The sequence below is a fragment of the Aphelocoma coerulescens genome, chromosome 2, assembly GCF_041296385.1.
Source record: "Aphelocoma coerulescens isolate FSJ_1873_10779 chromosome 2, UR_Acoe_1.0, whole genome shotgun sequence".
Lineage (NCBI taxonomy): Eukaryota > Metazoa > Chordata > Aves > Passeriformes > Corvidae > Aphelocoma > Aphelocoma coerulescens.
In genome coordinates this window covers 5,328,135-5,346,246 of record NC_091015.1, presented here as the reverse complement: position 1 = coordinate 5,346,246, position 18,112 = coordinate 5,328,135, and the positions used below count along the sequence as shown (strand labels likewise).

General features: G+C 44.5%; 1 protein-coding gene across 1 annotated transcript in view; it reads right to left on the bottom strand.

Moving 5' to 3' along the window:
* Window positions 1–18,112, bottom strand: part of LOC138106188 (sodium channel protein type 5 subunit alpha-like) — a 215,865-nt gene that overhangs the window by 67,937 nt on the left and 129,816 nt on the right. Inside the window, exon 16 of the mRNA XM_069006337.1 lies at window positions 6,046–6,513. Within this exon, the coding sequence (XP_068862438.1) occupies window positions 6,046–6,513 (468 nt within the window). The remainder of the gene's footprint in view (window positions 1–6,045; window positions 6,514–18,112) is intronic.

The following is an 18,112-nucleotide window of genomic DNA, read 5'->3' as shown; positions in this document are numbered from 1 at the left end:
GATTGAGAGAGCAAAATGTGCTCTGGAGCAAAGAACACCCATCCAGTGTGCAAAATCCACCAGATCGTGGGTCCTCTGTGCAGACCCAGATCCAAACATCCTGAAAACGACAGCAGAGGTGCTGCTCTGCCCTGGGCAGGTCTGGGAATATCCCACTGAGAAGTGGAGCTGTGCAGGTGGGAAACTGGGAGAGCCTGAGAGGCAATGAAAGACGCAGTCGGGCAGGCAATGCTCCCTGCCAGGTCAGGGAAAGGTGAGCCCCAGGAGACACAGCAACAACTCCCCGCAGTTTAAGGATTCCTGGAGGCAACAGAATGGGCCAGCCCTCCTCGGGATGGCACAAAGTGGCTGTGGGAGGAACTGGGAGCGGGCCAGGGAGCACAGAAAGACAGCGCTCCCGGGGCGTGCGTGCCTGGAGATGGGGTCGGAAGGCAGGAAGCGCTCGGCCCAGGCAGCACTTTCCGTATGACCCAATTAGCCACTCCGTCGGAACAAATCAATAATGGCATTTCCTGAAGACAAGCAGGCAAGTGCTGCTGGCTCGGCACGGCGCTGCAAGCGAAGGCACAAAGGTGTGATCTCCGCGGAAAGCGGCGCCCGGGCCGGGTTCTGTCACTGCAGAGGGGCTGAGTGTGAGACGTGGCCACGGGCCACAGAGCCACTAGCCACTGCGGCATGGGCTTTCCCCTCAGTGGCAAGCTGAGTGGCTATAAACAAGAGGTTTGAGTAAGGCAACACATGTAGCAGCTCAGCTGAAGGAAGGGGAGAAAGATGTAACAACCCTGCTGGACTGACTCAAACCAGAAGGAAAGGGTAGAGCCGTTTCCTTGGGTTGTGCTACTAAAACTTCCTGCCTGTGGGAACCATGGATGAAGAAAAGGATCCAGACAGTGAGCCCAGAAACCTGAACCTCATTGAGATTGTGATAATAGGGACAAGACAGAGTTAATAGTGTAAGTGAAGTATGTTGTACTTTGGGGGCTGTCTTAGGACACCCAGCATTACTCATCTGGAACCACCTTTCGGGCCAGGACTCCTCTGGACCAGAAAGTGATGTCACTGTGAAAAAGGCACACACTGTTCTGGGCTGCAGCTGTGGGCTACTTGAAAGGGAAGCAATACTAAAGCAGAAATTTTTGGCGATAAAAGCTTTGCACTTAGATATCTAATGTAAATGGTACAAGCCCCTCTGATGTCTGAAACCTTCCATGTAGCTAAATTGCAGGTAAGTTGTTGTAGAATCCATTACATTAATTGGACTGGACTGTATCCACTTAATTGTCCCATCATCTTGCTCTCCCCATAATCTATTTCTTACTCCTTCAGGGGACTGAAAGGTGATGCCACATATGAAAAGATGGTCATAAAGCAATTAAAAGACACTCTATGGAAGATGACAACTTCCACATTTTAATCATCTAGAAAGCCAAAATGAGAACCCAAAAGAACCTTGAGAAGATGCAGCCAGCACATTACTGTGGTTGCTGCTGAGCTTTTGGGAGCTGTTTTCCTGCTGAGACAACCCATACTCTACATGTCAAAGACAGGGAAAAAACTGAAAGACAGTTATTCTTTTTCTCATTATGAGGCTAAAATGATTAAATCCTTAAGAAATCTTGTGGACTAAGAGGGAGAGATTTCCCCAGCACTATGAACAGGTCAAGGAGAAGGGGTTAGATAAAGACACAAACTAAAAGCTGCGGTGACCAGCAGCAACACACATATCACAGAGTAGTGACAGATTAATTTAGCTCAAGGTGGTTTTTTCTCAGCCTCACTCCTCGCTTCTTGCACCTGTGCTGACTTTCATTGTTCAGCTTTTCTTTTGGATCCTTTCACTGTGGGATGTGTGGGCTACAGGTACGCGTGCCCTGGCTCTCCGAGCTGGCAGAGCATCTCACTTGCATCTCAGTAATCAAAGGAGATTTGGGAGCCATCAGGTGGGCTCACTCCTTCAAAACACTCTCAATGACGGGGCCACAAATTGGTAGCTTTCAGGAAGACGGCTGCTGCCAGTGCAAGCTTTGATAACAGAAATGGCAGCTGAAATTTAAACTTAGACATTTCTATTACTCAGAGGAAAATGTGCAGTCACAGAAGGTTTTCTCATCATCTGAAATTTCAAGCTGCCTTGTGCAATGCTCTGGGGCCCATTTCTCATAGCCACAATGGCTTATTTTAGAGTAGTTTTGTGACTTTCTGGGAAGAGCCTGGCATACAGGAGCTGTAAGCTGAGCTGATCATTACCCTAAAACACCCTATTGCGATCAATAACTTTGTGGTTCTGCCTGAGACCAGCATCCCTTTATGCTCTCTCTTTTAGACTGGACAAGCCAGACTGTTGGGAGCACAGGATATCTGGTCTGGACTCTGCAACGGACAGAGAATGTGTAAAGGGTGTGTAAGAATCGTGTAGATTTACTAGCTGTGCACTTCAGAGGCATTCATCCGCATTATCCCTTTTTATGCATCTCCTGTCACCTCCTCTTCCACTCTCTTGCACCAAAATCCACATGCAGGAGGAGGAAGATACGTTCTGGCAATGTTGCCAAAGGCTGCTCAATTCCAGGTCAGCCAACAACTTTGAAGGGAAGCAGGGTACACTGTCTTCTCCTGGAAAGTAAATGTACATACACATTCCCTTTGTACATACTAAAATATTTAAATATGTAAAAATATGGATTTTAATTAGGGGAAAGTTGGAATAGATTTGAATGTTTAGCATACCCGTGGTATTTCTTGTTTGGTTTCTGTGTGATGCCCTCCACACAAAATGATACTTCACCCTAATTGTGCCCTCTCAGTGCAATCATGTAAATTTTTCTCTTGTTCATGTTGTTCTTCCTTTGGGAGCTCTAATCTGGTTATCCTGGACATCCTGGGGAGGGGAGGAGGTAAGGACATGTGTGGAGTTGGGGCTTGCAGGATCAAAGCTTCTGGCAGTGAGTGAGGAAGTTTATTCCCCAGAGTCCCACAGGTATGTCCTTGATAAAAGGGTCAGCCCACTGTAATTTCCACAGCTCAATATCCAGGGAACTGGGATTTCATATCTGCCTTCAGATACAATAATTTCTTCTGCAGTAATCCACATGTTGATCAAGAGAACTTTTCTCTGACTCCAGAGATCAGACATCTTTGGAATGGGCACCAGTAAAAACAACAGATCTTTGAATTTGTTGGCATCTGCTTTCTCATGGCTCTGCTCCTTTTGGAGATATTTACAGCTGTGCAAATTTATTAGGGATTTGCAGAAAAGCAAATGCAAAGCTCATCACACAATTATCATTTCTGCTGTTAAGCTTCTTCCTATTTTTGTTTATTTATTATGCCAATGTATTTCGAGTTTTTGAGTTGGAACGCCCTTGTACACGCACATTTTCCCCTCTAGGAATTTGTTAAAATTGCTCACTGGATATATGAACTCGCTGCTTGTTTGCACCTTTTCAGCAGTAGACCCCTCAGACCTGCAGATAAAAACTGCAAGCCATTGATCAGGGCTCTGCACAGGGGAACAGCAGTGACCTGCAGCAGCTGTTTGTCCAAGCCTGGAAAACACTAGTGACAAAGCTAATTAATTCATTTCTCAGCTCCTTGCCTTCTGTTTAATGCACATGCCAGCAGTGAACCACATTATTTCACTGCAATCCAAATGTCTCGCAGTAATGTGACAATGTTCCTCTAATGCTTGTTGAGAATTTCATTAAATCATAAAGTGGGAAAGCAGTATTTTGGTTTGTTTCTCCTACTGGGTTTTGTTTCCCCCTATTTTGTTTCACTCTGAATCCCCAATGTTTCTATTCCACGTGATGATGTTTCAATATTATTGAAACTATTATAAGTTTTCTTAATATTTCCAAATCAACTTTTATTCATAATGCTGTTTCACTAAAATGCCCGTTTTTCTACATCAGCTCTTTCTCTCATTACTCTAATAGATCTCACTAAAGCTCTAATTCCACATTTACAGTATAAAATGAAGGTTACCTGTTTCATCCACTAATTTACACACCAGCACATAGTGCAGCTAAACAGAAATCTGCATTTCTACACTTTTAAGGTATGTTAAAACATAAAAATCCCAAGCCCTCCACGCCCTGTGCTGGGATTTATCTTGTAATTGTGAATGTTACTATTTATCTTGAGAGAGGAATAATACAGTGGTGCTACACACACCTGTGAGCATGCACAGGCTTCACTTCCAGACCTCACGGACACTCGAGTGCAAAGTTTCAACAACCTTTTGCTTCCAGTGTGAAGGAAAAATATCTGAGAGTGTATGAGATTGTTACCATCCATCAGCCATAGCAGAAAGGTGTGGGCATCTTTAAAGACCAAAAAGAAAGAAAAAAATCACCAAAGCCAGAATTCCATAATTAAACACATTTATACACTATTATCCACATATACACTGGGCAACATTACAGATCACCTGATACTAAGGAACAGTCCTGGTTTAAGGTGGGATAGAGGTAATTTTCTTCCCAGTAGCTGGTACAGGGCTGTGTTTTGGGTTGAGAATGAGAATAAATGCTCAGTTTATAAACTGGGGGGGAAGCTGGTCAGGTGCCACTGCTTGGGAACTGCTGGGCATCAGTCAACAAGTGGTGAGCAACTGCCTTGAGCATCACTTGTTTTGCATATTCTAGTTCTATTATTATTATATCTTTCTTTTCTTTCCTATTAAACTCTCTTTATCTCAATTCACTAAGTTTACTTCTTTTTTTCCAATTCTCTTCTCCATCAACTGCATTCCTATTTCACTTTTTGAATGTTCTCTTCTTGTAGGTTCAAATACAGCCTGGGAATGGAGAAGGACTTCAAGGATAAAAACTAGATATTATCATACTACCCACACTGATCCACAGATCATTTCAATGAAATAGTCCCTAAATAGACACAAAAAACCCCCACTCTAAAAGTGTTTATACCAAAAATTGCAGACTTGTCTTTCTGTTACTTAGGTTTCTATTTGGACAGTGGAGCTTGGTGATTAAGTTTTCTGACCACTTGCTGTTCCACTCCCCAGTGAGATGATCATTGAGAAAAACTTGTTGGTGATGCACTGACACTGAAGAGATTTCCACAACACAGCAGCAGAAATTAACTTTTAGCAGCTGATTTGTGCCCAACTCATGACACAGACCCCTTCCTTAGAGCTTTTTTACAACAGTCCTTCCATCTCAAACAACTATGTGGCTTTCAAACTTTCTTCCCCTCAACCAAGAGATCCAGGATCCCTCCTGACAGCTGTATCTGAAGCAGAAGCTTTGATCCAGTGCCTGCTGAACTCTCTTGGTCTCAGCCAGTGTCAGAAGGTGCTGGATCAAGGCGGAGGGTCTGGAAAATATTAAGTCGATACAGTGTGTGGAGCCAAGAGATAAATCTGGTAGAAAAGGGAGAGGGGGAGAAGGAGAGAAGGAAAAGCATTCGCCTGAAGATGTTTCTTCTTCATTTTACACAACACTTCAAACTGCACAGGATTTCTCAGCCTTTACTACTGAGTGCTCTGGAAAAAAAGAAAGAAAATCTACTGTGTCACACCAAAGAGCAGGCAAATAACTGCTTTTCTGTCAGAATACAAATAATGTATTTTCCCTCTTTCTCTGGTGCCTTGTCATATCAGCCTCTGTCTTCCTGTATTTTTAAGAGACCTACCTGGCCCTCAGTTCTTGTTCAACAAAGCAAACCAAGACAGTGCCTATTTAAGAAAACCCCCCACTAACCCAAGATTTGTTCTGTAGCATTCCCATGATTCAGCTGAAAGGGAAAAAAAACAGTCTGCTGTGTGAGAAAGGATTTAATTGCTCTGGTTAGAAGAATTAATCTAGACAAGCACAAAGAATACAAAGAAAGGAGGAAATTCCTCTTGTTGGAAACTGAATTTTGCCCTTGGATATGCATCTGTAACTTCTTCTGAAGTTAGCAGCATATCAAAGGCAGGATTAGGCCACAGGACATTTGCATCCCTAGCCATGGATCCAGACCAAGGGTGGGAACAAAGGGCATCTTAACCAGTTGAAATTAAGAAACATTTTAGTTGCCTACCTGCTCCATTTCTGTAAAGGTGCTCTGCTCCTCATCCTCCTCCTCGATATCTGACTCTCCCACAGCAATAGGAACACAAATGGACAGGTCAGGATTGGTCATAAAATCATCATCTGTAATTCCTGGGTGCTTCTCTCCGCTTTTATTCACCCCATCCTCAGCATGATTCTCCTTGTGATTCTCCATGTCTTTGCCAAGCTCGGCAGTGGCGTGGCTGTTCACACAATTGTTGAGGGCTCCTGGGTTCTGGGCAGCGAGTTTCATCATTGCCTTCTTCTCAGCTGTGGTCTTGGGGTGCCGGAGGACGTTGCAGCAGAAGTTCCACGCGGCTTTTTTGGCATACTGAAGGCCCCTGTTGATGCGGGCAAAAGCGAGCTGCAGGTTGTTCATCTCCCCGTCCTCGTCTGGGGCTGAGAGGTTGTCGGCACTGAAGGAGCTCAGCAGCAAGGCAAGGAACAGGTTGAGCACCTGAAACGAGCGAAGTTCAAAGGAAATCAGTGAGCTTTAAATGTGGAGGGTGGAAAAAGGAGGGTCTGAGTTTCATCTCGTCATGGAAATCCCTCTAATTACAGGTGGTTTCAGTAGGAAAAGGAGTCTGCAGGTGTTTTCAAACACACTGACTTCAGGTGCAGCAGTTTAGCATGGACAATAATATACTCTGACATTCCCTTTTCTCCTTCCCACCCCCAACATCCCAAAACATGGAAAATAAAGCTCAGAAACAGAATACAAAAAACACCAAACAGCTGTGGGAAGACCTCATTGTGGCCTTTAGTGCTTAAACAGGGTCTATAGGAAAGATGGGGACAAACTTTTTAGTAGGATTATTGTAAGAGGACAAGGGGAAACAGCTTTAAACTAAAAGAGGGGAGTCTCAGACTAGACATAAGGAAGAAATTTTTGAAGATGAGGATGGTGAGGCACTGGCACAGGTTGCCCAGAGAGCTGATGGATGCCCCATCTGTGGAAACATTTATAGTCAGGTTGGACTGGGTTCTGACCAACCTGATTTAGTTAAAAATGTCCCTGCTCACTGCAGGGGTTTGGACTAGGTACCCTTTAAATGTCCCTTCCAACCCAAACTCTTCTATGATTCTATGACAATGATGTACATAGGCAAGGCACTTCAACCAAATTGTACATCTGGAAACATTTCTAAACATTTGTATGCATTTTCACAGACAGTCTTGTTTTAAATATCCTCTGGGCCATGAAGGAAATCTATCATGACTGCGAATAAACACCTCAGAGGTCATATAGCTTCAAAAACTTCTCCCTCCAGGCTAAAACAAGACATCACAACCAGATTACTGTGGCCAAATCCGAGCAGGACTCACTCCCAAAGCAGGCTTGGTCCTGAAAATGCTGTTACTAGTCAAGAAAAAAACTATTTTAAGATTTTCACAGGTGCATGAAAAGATTCAAACTGAACTGGAGATTGTTGAGTTACCTTCCTCTTGTTCTTGCCACTTCAGAAGTCTCTACTTTTGCTGGCATGCATGGCAAGATTAGACACAACTAGGCATTTAAGTGACATATTTGATGGTTTAAACCTCTTTTTACACCCCTGCCCCAAACAAATACAATTATATCCAATAAATAAAACCAGCTTCTTCTCAAAGGCTACTCCCAGCAATATATCTTACAGGCTGGTCACCAGTTCCTGTGTACTGGACATTACATCTGCCCATGGTCTGGGAAGAAATAAATTACACCTTCAGTTCTGGATTCACAAGGGCTAAAAGTTCACACTGGAGGTGGATGCCTGGGATGACAGGAATGGGACAGAGGTGACTCAAACTAATATCAGCTAAAATACATTTACCACAAAACAAGCTAGTCTCAAATTGCCTGGTAACAACTCAACTGCTGCCTGTACAAGGTGGTTGGGTGCCAGCTCTGGGAACTGCAAAGGAGAGGTCAGTGCTGCAGCACTTCTGCCATTTACAGCAATAAAATGGACTTTGTGCAGGTATTTTCTCTGTGATCTCTTAATGCTACCAGAAATATCTGTAAGCCCCGTGACTTCTCTCTTTCAGATAGTACTTTAAGTTGACAACACCTGCTACACCAACACAAACACCATAAAAGTACTTCTGTTTAACTGGGCCTTACAAAAGAGCCACAATCTTTTGCTATCAGCCCCTTACCCTGTTCTCTCTTATTTCAAATATTCTGAACATATGGGATGGAATTCTGAAAACCTGGTCCTAATCACTCTGATGACACTGGGTTTGAAGTGCCCTGTCAGTGGTGTTTTGAAAAGCCCCCTTTGCAATCACTGTGACTAAAAACAAAAGCAGTTGGTAGCACAGCAGATGCCCCCATCCATTAGGAACCACTGAATAAACCATTGCTGCCCTGAGCACTGCCCTGCTCTGAAGCAAAGCGAGATTAAAACTAACTGTTTCTTAGCTGGCCCACCACACTGACAGCTTGTGTGGGTCTCCTCATCACTGTGGTGGCCTGGTGTGAACCAATCTTTCCTTTCATGCCCCACTCGCAGATATTGCAAGTGATGCTGTCTGAAATGAGAGTAGTGGATGTGCAGCCCAGCAGGTGGGAGCCCATCAGGGAAGGAGGCACTGAGAGATTCCCTTTAGCCATTTTCAACCCAGTTTGACAGGGGGATGAGGTCTCAGAGATAACTACATTGCTACAAGTGGCCTGAAAATAAGCATGTGTGTAAGTAAGAGACGCTTCCCAGGCCCCAGTGCACAAAAAGCTTGGAACAAACTACACCATGTATCTCCTTCCCTTTGACAACCTAAGGACATAGGAAGCAGCTGGAGGAAAGGAAGGGACAAAGAAATCCAGAATAAAAATCTTCTGGGCTCTATAGGTACAATTCAGTTACCTTAACAGAGGTGTCTGCTGATGTTTGAAGGTATCTGAGACATCTGCACCAGACCTACCAGAGGTCTGTGTCCTCCCAAAGCTCCAGCTGCCATCCAACCAGGGCATCCCAGTGTGCTGCAGCAGGAGACAGGCTGGCCAAATTTAGGGAACTGAATTGCTCATCAAGGATGGCAGCAACCTCCAGCCTCAGACACCAAACCCTGAGGAGCTAACGTGGCATCCAAGCCTCATTTCTACCAGAAATTCATCACGTGGACTGACCAAGCACAGGTGACTGTGCCAGGGCTACATGCATCTGCCAATATGTCCAGTGCCAACTGACCCTTCCATGCCCAAGTCATCCTCAGGCAATTGCCCAGAAGGACACCCTGTTATGGGAGATCTGTGTCCAGCTGGAGGCCAGGATGGACTCACTGCAGTAGCCCCAGGGGTCCTCAGAGAAAACTGAGTCAAGCCCTAGACCACTGCAGAGTAGTGGTGGCTCAGACATCTTTCCATACAGGAATATCTCCATGCAGGCACGTGAATTTTGTTATCTGAAGCTGACTTTCATCATGTACTTCATTAACTCTGCCGTTCACAAAAGGTTTGAAATGCTTTGTTTCACTTTTCTGTATTCATTTCCGACATCAAACTACAGTTAGAGGATTGTCTGGATACACCTGCAGGTACGTGTAATAGGTGGTAGCATCCTTAGTGTTGTTATTTACCACGGGTTATTAAGGCAATGTTATTTGCTTCCCAGAAATGCAGCTGACAATTTGCACAAAGAGCTATTTGCACTTCATGCTTTTAGCCAAAAATAAATCTCAAAAACCATTCCCTGCTTCCTTTAGGAGCAGGTAACCTCAGAGTTGCATTGCTGGGCATTCGAACAGAATGAACTGCTGAATAAGCACTTTATGTTTACTTATTCCCACATTTCACTGTACACTGCATTTTCCAGAAAAATATATGCCTAACCCATGACACACCACATTTCCTGTAAAAGGTTACTAATAATACCCAGTCCTCCTGGCTGCTAACACAGTGCTTTCAGTTTAAGTAAAAGCAAACTAAAGATTACCTCAGTTTTCAAAAGCAATGGCAGATTTGTATGTCCATATGGATCCCCTCAAAAAGAAATCTGCTTTGCAGTGACACCGAGCAGCCAGACTGTGCAAGCAGGTCGCTTTTTTGGTCTTTGAGGTTGGGAATCAAATGATAGATGCACTCAAAGAACCCCAAATTCTTTTAGTATAATTACATTAAGCTTTTAGCCTAATGACAATCCAGCATGCTTTCGTCGACCTTCTCACTTTTAATGCCTTTTCCAAAGCTTGTGACTCTGGTTGCGCCAGTATAAGGCACAAATGATCAGATTAAGCCAGCCTTATGTCAGGTGCATCCCTGAGGTGCTTAAGCTGGAGTTTTCCCAGGATGTCTGTAGACAATGGAGACAGTCTGGCATCCCAGGGGATGCTGAGGAGCTGAGCTGTCTCTGGCAGTGCCTACTGAAGACTGAGCAAGCTTGGATTTTGTATCTCACAGCTGGATTAAAGGTGATGCAGGTCAAATAAACCACACAGAATCACAGAATATCTCAAGCTGGAAGGACCCATAAAATCATCAAGTCCAGCTCCCTGCAGGACTACCTGAAACTAAATCATATGACTAAGAGCATTGTTCATTGTCACACCCAGCAGGTGCCCAGGTAGCCCTTCTTGGTGACAATCACACTCCAGGCCAGTGGTGACCAGCCTCTATAACCAGGCAGCCTTCCCCAGGTTAGAGGGGAGTTCAGGGTGTTTCAGCCCCACCCCGAGCAGCAGCACACAGGTAACGAGCCAGGCACTGTGCAAAGTGCTGCACCAATTCTGTGGTCACAGCAAGTGAAGAGCACAGGGGGCCTGGAGCTGTGAAGCTGATTCCAAGCTCCCCAGCCACGGGGAGGAAGCGGGCTGCTGGAAGCACCCCTCCTCCCCAAAAAGCCCTGAGCAGGGACTGCTGGTGGAGGCTGGCAGACACATATGCTGCTGTGATAGGCTGCAGTCTGAATATCTCGGCTCCATCATCTCCTTTTGTGTCAACACAGGACAAAACCAGACAATTTCAATTCAGATTACACCTTCTCATCAAATCCTGTTTGGAGGTATATCTACCGATGTGGTGGCTGAAGTTAAAATACTTTTGGAACGAAAGCAGTCGACTACTTCCTCCTTTCCCTTCCATCTTTTTATTTACCTTTATTTGGCAAAAGTGGAGGAATATAAATCCTTATGTATTTAACCCGTGTCAATCAGTCAGACAGCGTGCAGGCCTCCTGAGCTCCTGTGAATTGATTTAGCACTGCATTCGCTGCCCTGGACCTTCACTGGTGTCACCCAGAAGGAGGAGAGGGGATTTGGCACTGTGCTTAGCACTGCACTGAATATAGGCTGAAAACCCTCTGGAAGTCTACAGCAGGAATGGTGTTGCACCAGCACAAGCTCAGTTGCAGGGTTAAACCATCCCCAAAGCGAGGTCCTCAGCTGCTGGTCTTGTTTGGTTGCAGAGGGTCTCATGTGAGCTCACCCACACAGCTTCTCCTGGAGCAGGATCTGCCTTGACCACACACTGCCAACAAAACAAGTGAGTTTGATTTTCAGGCCCCTGCTCCTTGTCTGTGCATGAAGTTTAAATGAACTTTCACAAGAAGCAGCAACCAAGGCCAGACTTTCTCATCTGCCCAAACTGCACAGGACAAGTCCTAGAAGGCTGGAATCAGACAGGATCATCCTTGCAGGGAGAGGATCATAGAGGAGAGCAGTTCAGGAGCTGCTTTCAAGAGAACTCATCTGCAGCTCTGTGCCAGTGTCTCTGCAGGAGACAGAGGACAGGAAGGACAACAAGGGACCTACATCACTTGAGGGTGCTTCCCTGTGGAAGAGAAATTTCCTAGGAGCCAGCCAAGCTGTAACAACATGGTCCAGAGCAGAAAATATGCCCCATCAGTGAAATCTATCATGCAAAAAAGCAAGCCATTAATCCAAGTGGTAACCCTGTGGCAGCTCATTGTCAGTTCTGTCATTCAGCTGCATAGGAAAGCCCAGACAGTGCATGTGAAGTACCTGCCAGGATCATCAGCTACTCATTTAATACTTTTTTATTGTGGATAAAACAGGGCCCATACACCTGCAGGGCCTGGTAGATACAGACCAGCAAGAAGCTCTTCAGGCACTCTCTGCCCAGTGAAAATATCTAATTTTCTTCCTTCCTGTTCACGGACAGCAGTGGACATCTGCACTGTTCTTTGGCTAGCACAAACGGGAAAGAAGCAGTTTGTTCTTCAGAGACCTTCTAACAAGCCTAACACAATAGGTACCAATTATTATATTCTGTTTACTGTAGCAAAACCCACTAATCTGCCAAGAAAAACTGCTCAGAAAGGGGCTTTCATTGTACTAAGTGTTAGATCTAAGTATAAGACTGAGATCTCCAGTAATAGGTCAGTAACACAGTCAGTCTCTCTGGAGGATTATTTCTTTCCTTGGAAGTGTATTTACCAATCCTTTGTAATTTTCATCCCAGGGCAAAGTCTACTAAGAGAGAGTATTCCTGCAAAAAGCAATTTACATGATCAGTTACTTCCTATATTCCCTTTCCTATTATTTCAGCTGTGTGTGCTTGGATAAGAAGCTTATATCCTCCCAGCCCAGTTTCTCTTTATCCTGCAGTCAATCTCATAATCTCATTCTTCTGATATCTTAGTTTCTCTCTGTCAAAATGATCATGATACCACAAGATTGGCAAGAGGTCCCTGTGGCCTGGGGCAACTGCGGGAGAGCACAGGGTGGAGCAGCATCGATCTCCTTCATGTTTCTTGTCCAAGATCAGCAAGGAAAACAGACAGAAATGGGGATATGAATTTCCTGCCTTGCAGCCACCCAAATTCCCAAGTGGAATGTGTCTGAACCCACAAGCAGGACACCAGTTTCAGATTAGAGGCTTGTGGGGCACTGTAGTACCACTGTAGTACCAATTCTTCTAACAGGAATTTTTTCTCATCAACTCTGTATTAATCTCCTAGGTGAAATAACTGGTTTGTCTGTTTACATATAAGAAAATGAAATTTAATACAGACTAATACAGTCTATTTCCTAAGTAAAATCTCTGAACTACTTCATGATGGTAATGAGAGTGGATGCTTTCCTCAGGAAAGAAAAAAACTAAGTAATATGGTAAGAATACTTATTTCATATGCAAAAAGTGGCTGTAATTTCAGTGATTTCATATGAACAATTTCTATTTACCCAGAAAAAGGGGAGAACAAGGCTTAATTTACCTCTGGCCTATAAAGAATAAATAGGGAGGCTGATACAGCTTTAGCTATCTTCAGGCAGACTCTAGGAATGGGGTGAGCTGAGGGTGTTCCCCCTACTCTGAATGTTTCCATGGTATTTACAATAAAGCTGGAAGTTTTACTGACTATTCTCCTCTTCAAGTATTGACTTTATGTTTCCCTGCAGTTTTGGTGTCTCTGGTGCAGCTGTTTGTCTCTGAGCAGTGCAGGACAGAGAAGTGATGCTGGGTGGCAGCTGTGCTCACCCGTGTTTGATGGGGTTGGGAGTGATCATCCAATTTCTCACATCAGAGTATAAAGGGGTGTCTGTAATTAATGGGGCAGATTCCTCGGTCCTGTTCTTGCCACTTTACAAAGGAGTAAATTTCCTTGAGTAATAGATGTGTAGATAAGGCCGTTATTTATACTCCACTTTTGTGCCACACAGAAGATTTTTTTAGGTCATTTTAAGCTGTCATTCATCCCTGCCCTCTTTCAGTGGAGCTGTAAAGCTGCACTAGCACTGAGATATGTCAGATCTGGCATGGCTACATCCTGTTGGGAAGGGGAGGCAGGCAAAGACAAAGCAGCATCAAGGGCACACCTCAGGATTGCTCTTGCTGCCAGGCTCACGCACTGGGGCACACGATGAAAATGTCTCTGCAGAGGGGGAGGCTGGACTGGGAGGGGAGGCTGGCTTGTCCCCAGCTCCCATCTCACAGGGACCAACCTCTAGCCTCTGCCTCTACTCATCCCCAGGTTCTGCAGCACCCCACAAGCTGGAAGAGTGAGGTGTGCCTGTGTCCTTGTCACTTGAAACACAGTCCTTGAAACACAGATCTGAGGCAACCCATGACACTTCTTACCACAAACCTGCTGGCTGCCTCATGTTGCCAAGTCTTTTTCATTTGTTATCCACCTACATGCATATAAGTGTGCAGACAAACTGTACCACTCCAAGTCTGGCCAAGAACTATTGAACTGAATTTAGATTTCTATTGTAGCTGATGACTTTCAGTATTTATTTCTAAGTATGTCCCTTAGAAGTATCAGAAGATGAGTCTTTGGAAACCAAGTGTTTTCTGATCTGAAATTCTAAGTCTCCAAATGTTGTATGTGAGGAGGGAGAGATGGTGAGTGGAGGCAGAAAAATTCTTTCCACTACTGGAGCCACGGAATAAAAAAAAAAAACATGTTCCTGCAGGTTTTTCATCAGATATCAAAATAACACTAATTCACCACAGTAGCAAGGGCTCCATCAGAACTGCTGTGGACTTCTCAAACCACTGTCTAGACAGAGAAAACTTGCTATGAGACAAGTCCAGTTAAAAACCTCTCCCAGCAAAACCAGCTGTGTTTGTGATGTTAAAGGCTCAACATACCCCAAAAACATTAGGGGAACTACGGAAAATTTATTGTTTGCAAACCAAGAGACAATTATCCTTATGCTAAGTCAACAAAAGTGTTTGGCTGTCCTGGTGAGGAGGATGTCAGGACAATCAGAGAGCAAGACAGACTGCACAGTCTGGGACTGACTGAACACACTGGGGAGTCTTTGCTACTGCTGCTCCCTGCAAGGAGTGAGGATCAGTGAGAAACACCTGCATTATTCCTGGAATATTTTCACTGGCTGCATGCAAATAACAGCTGTTCTACCAATTACCATACAATGTCTAGATACAAGAGAAAAAAAACCCTCTAATTTTGGAAGTTTAAGCTCTGCAGTTTTTACCTGAAGACCACACCAGGCCTAACCCTACAGGGGCTCACATGGAGGACACTGCCCAGTCCAGGCAGAGTGAGTTACCTGGAGTTGTTCTTTTACAATTCAGATCCTACACCTCCACTGAGAGGGGGACAGCCAGCCATGACCAAGGACTGTGCTAAGTTTTGCCCTCTGCCATCTAGAAGCCATCATGTCCCTTGGGCAGTCAGGACTGGAGACCAAGAGAAAGAGGTAATTCTCATTCACACAGGGCAGAAAACATCTGGGGAAAGGTAAGCTGGAGAAAACCAAAAGGATAAAGAACCCACATGGAAATGGAATAAAAGTGAAAGAAAACCAGTGATAATGGACACAGTAAGTAATGGCTCCCTGTGGCCAACATGTAATACCAAATAAAAATCAGCATGAGGGGTAGGCCCAGAGACTCAAAAATTAAATCAGAGAGTCAAGAAATAATTAATATTATCTTTGCTTTTTTTTTTTTTTCCCAGGGAGAACACAGTTTCCTTTAAAATCTCACTTTCTAATCCATTTCCCAGGTTTAATGTTATAATTTGGGTTCCATCACAGAATCACACCTTCCTATTAAGTGAAATGTGAAAAGGATGCCTCTATAGTGAATTTGGGAGGTGTAAGGAGGTTCTGATTTTGTGCATTTTGCAAGTGCAGATTCCTGGGAGGGTAGAACAAAGTGACAGAGCTGCCTGCCAGCCAGGAGGGCTTCTTTCAGAAAAGCTCCAAAATAGATTTCTACCAGCAATTTTGCACAGTATGAAATCTCCTGCCTTCACAGCACATGGCTGGGCTTATGGCTTTCATAGACCTCTGTTGGGGAAGCCCCATGACTCAGAAGTGGGACAACCCCCCACATTTCATTAAACAAATGGGAGGGTTTGGCAGCAGTGGTGTCAGTTACATCTCCAAAATGAAAGCCATGCCCTGCAAGGTGGGAGGTGCTGGCACACACACCTCACTGCTGTCCTAAAAAGTGACCCATTTCATCTGCCACCACCTGCTCCTGGGTCCCACAGTGTCCTCAGTGGCCAGTCCATCCCCTTTGGTCTCTGGCTCAGCTGTGTCTGATTTTGAACATTTCTTAATACTGCCTAAATTCCCAAGGAGATATCCATGGGAGAGAAGGAGATATCCTTATCCTACAGGATAAGCTGACTCTGAGCTGTGCTTTCCTGAGAAACCTTACTAAAAGCATAAGAAAAGCACTCCAAGGGGGACTGGCTACCAGCATGCTTCAATCCAAGTCTGTGCTCCACCCCATGATCAAAGCAAACTCTTCTTTCCAGGCAAGATGACCTCATCTCTGACTTCCTTCTTGTATCAGGAAATACAAAGGTATTTTGCTGATGTGGAAATTTGAAAATTGTTTTATTTATTAATTGTATTCTGGGTGTCTGGCAGAAATCCCAGCAACTGGGGTTACTAAAAACTTTTAGAGCAAGATGGGTAAGCAAAGGAGAAATTTGATGGTGTCAGTTGCTCATAAGGACATTTTTATGAGTTTATTCTCACTGCCACTCTGCTAGAGAGAAGGGAGGAACTGAGAGCTAGGCAGCTTGGCCATTTTATGATCTAAAAATTGCATCTCAGTAGTAAACAAAGACAAGCCAAGGCCTGTTCCCCATTCCTGAGGGCAAGCAGCTGACTTCTCTTCCCCCAGGCAGGATGGCTTTGTGGCTGCTCTCCCCAGCCAGGGCCGTTTCCCAAATGGCCAGGCACCAGCTGGGATGGGGTGGTCAGGGAATGTGCTAACCAAGACAGGGGAGGGACACTCATGGTGTTTGTTTCCATGCCTCAGTTTCTAGAGGAAGCCACCTGTCTGTGGTTTCCAGCAGAGATTCTTCAGCAGGCACTTTGCACTTGCTGAACCTCTCAGAAACGGGATGGAACGACATCCAAATGTGGGAGACAAGAGAACTACAGGAGGGGAGAAGGGAGATGGGAGTCCTCCTGGAAGAAACATCTGCATGAAAGAGTTTGCAACACAAGGAGCACGAGAGTGCTCTTAGTTGTGCAATTTCAATGAATGAGTCTGGGTTAGGGGGGCCAGGAAGAAAAGGGAACTCATGGTGGGGAGGAGGCTACAAATAGAGGAGAAGGGGATTAAACTGCAAGTAGAGCTCCTTGAAAACCTTCCATCCCCAAAGATTTTGGAACTTTCATGAAAATTCAGCGTGGAAAACATCAAGTATATTTCAACCCAAATGCTAAGGTCAACTTGGCATGTACCCAGGAGAAAATGTGACTATGACCTACAGATGGCAAAGCTTGGTCAAAACATAAAACCCCTTTTACATTGAATTAATTACAATAATTTCAAATGGCCTCAGGACAGAGTCTTGGAACTTGCTTGTGTATTGGGAAGGGTGAAGTCAAGATACACAATGAGATGGAGCTCGGAGAAGACGTCATGGAAAGCAGAAATCCAAAGCAATGTGGAAACAGGAGGTTTGCTCTAAGTGTGAGACTAGGAGTATTACAGCAGATGTACGGGGCAATGTGAAAAAGGGAAATTATAATCACCTCACCTGTGGACACAGGCTGAGAGAGTTAAGGGACTTCACTCTGGAGAAGTCTCTGGGAAGATCTTAGAGCTCCTTCCAGTGCCTAAAGGGGCTACAAGAGAGCTGGAGAGGGACTTTGGACAAGGGCATAGAGAGATAGGACAAGGGCTAATGGTTTAAACTGAAAAAGGAGAGATTTAGGTTAGATATAAGAAAGAAATTTTACACTGCGAGGGTGGTGAGGCACTAGAAGAGGTTTCCCAGAGAAGTTGTCACTGTTTCATCACTGGAAGAATTCAAGGCCAGGTTGGAAGGGCCTTGGAGCAACCTGGTGTAGTGAAGATGTCCTTGCCCATGGCAGAGGGGTTGGAATGAGATGATCATTAAGGTCCCTTCCAACATAAACCATTTGATTCTATGATAATGAAGGCCAGAACTGACCAAAATGGAAGAAAATACATTTTAGGTAGAAGAAAATTAAAGGAAGGGCAGATTTGGTTCATATTCAATTACAACTAATTTAAACAAGACTCTGGCTAAGGATGACCCAAACAAAACAGCAAAAAGAAAAATTAACACATGAATTTGGAGTCAAGAAAATAGAACAAAAGGTACTTAAATAGCAGCAAAGAAATAAAAATTATGAGAGCGATGAAAAATCAA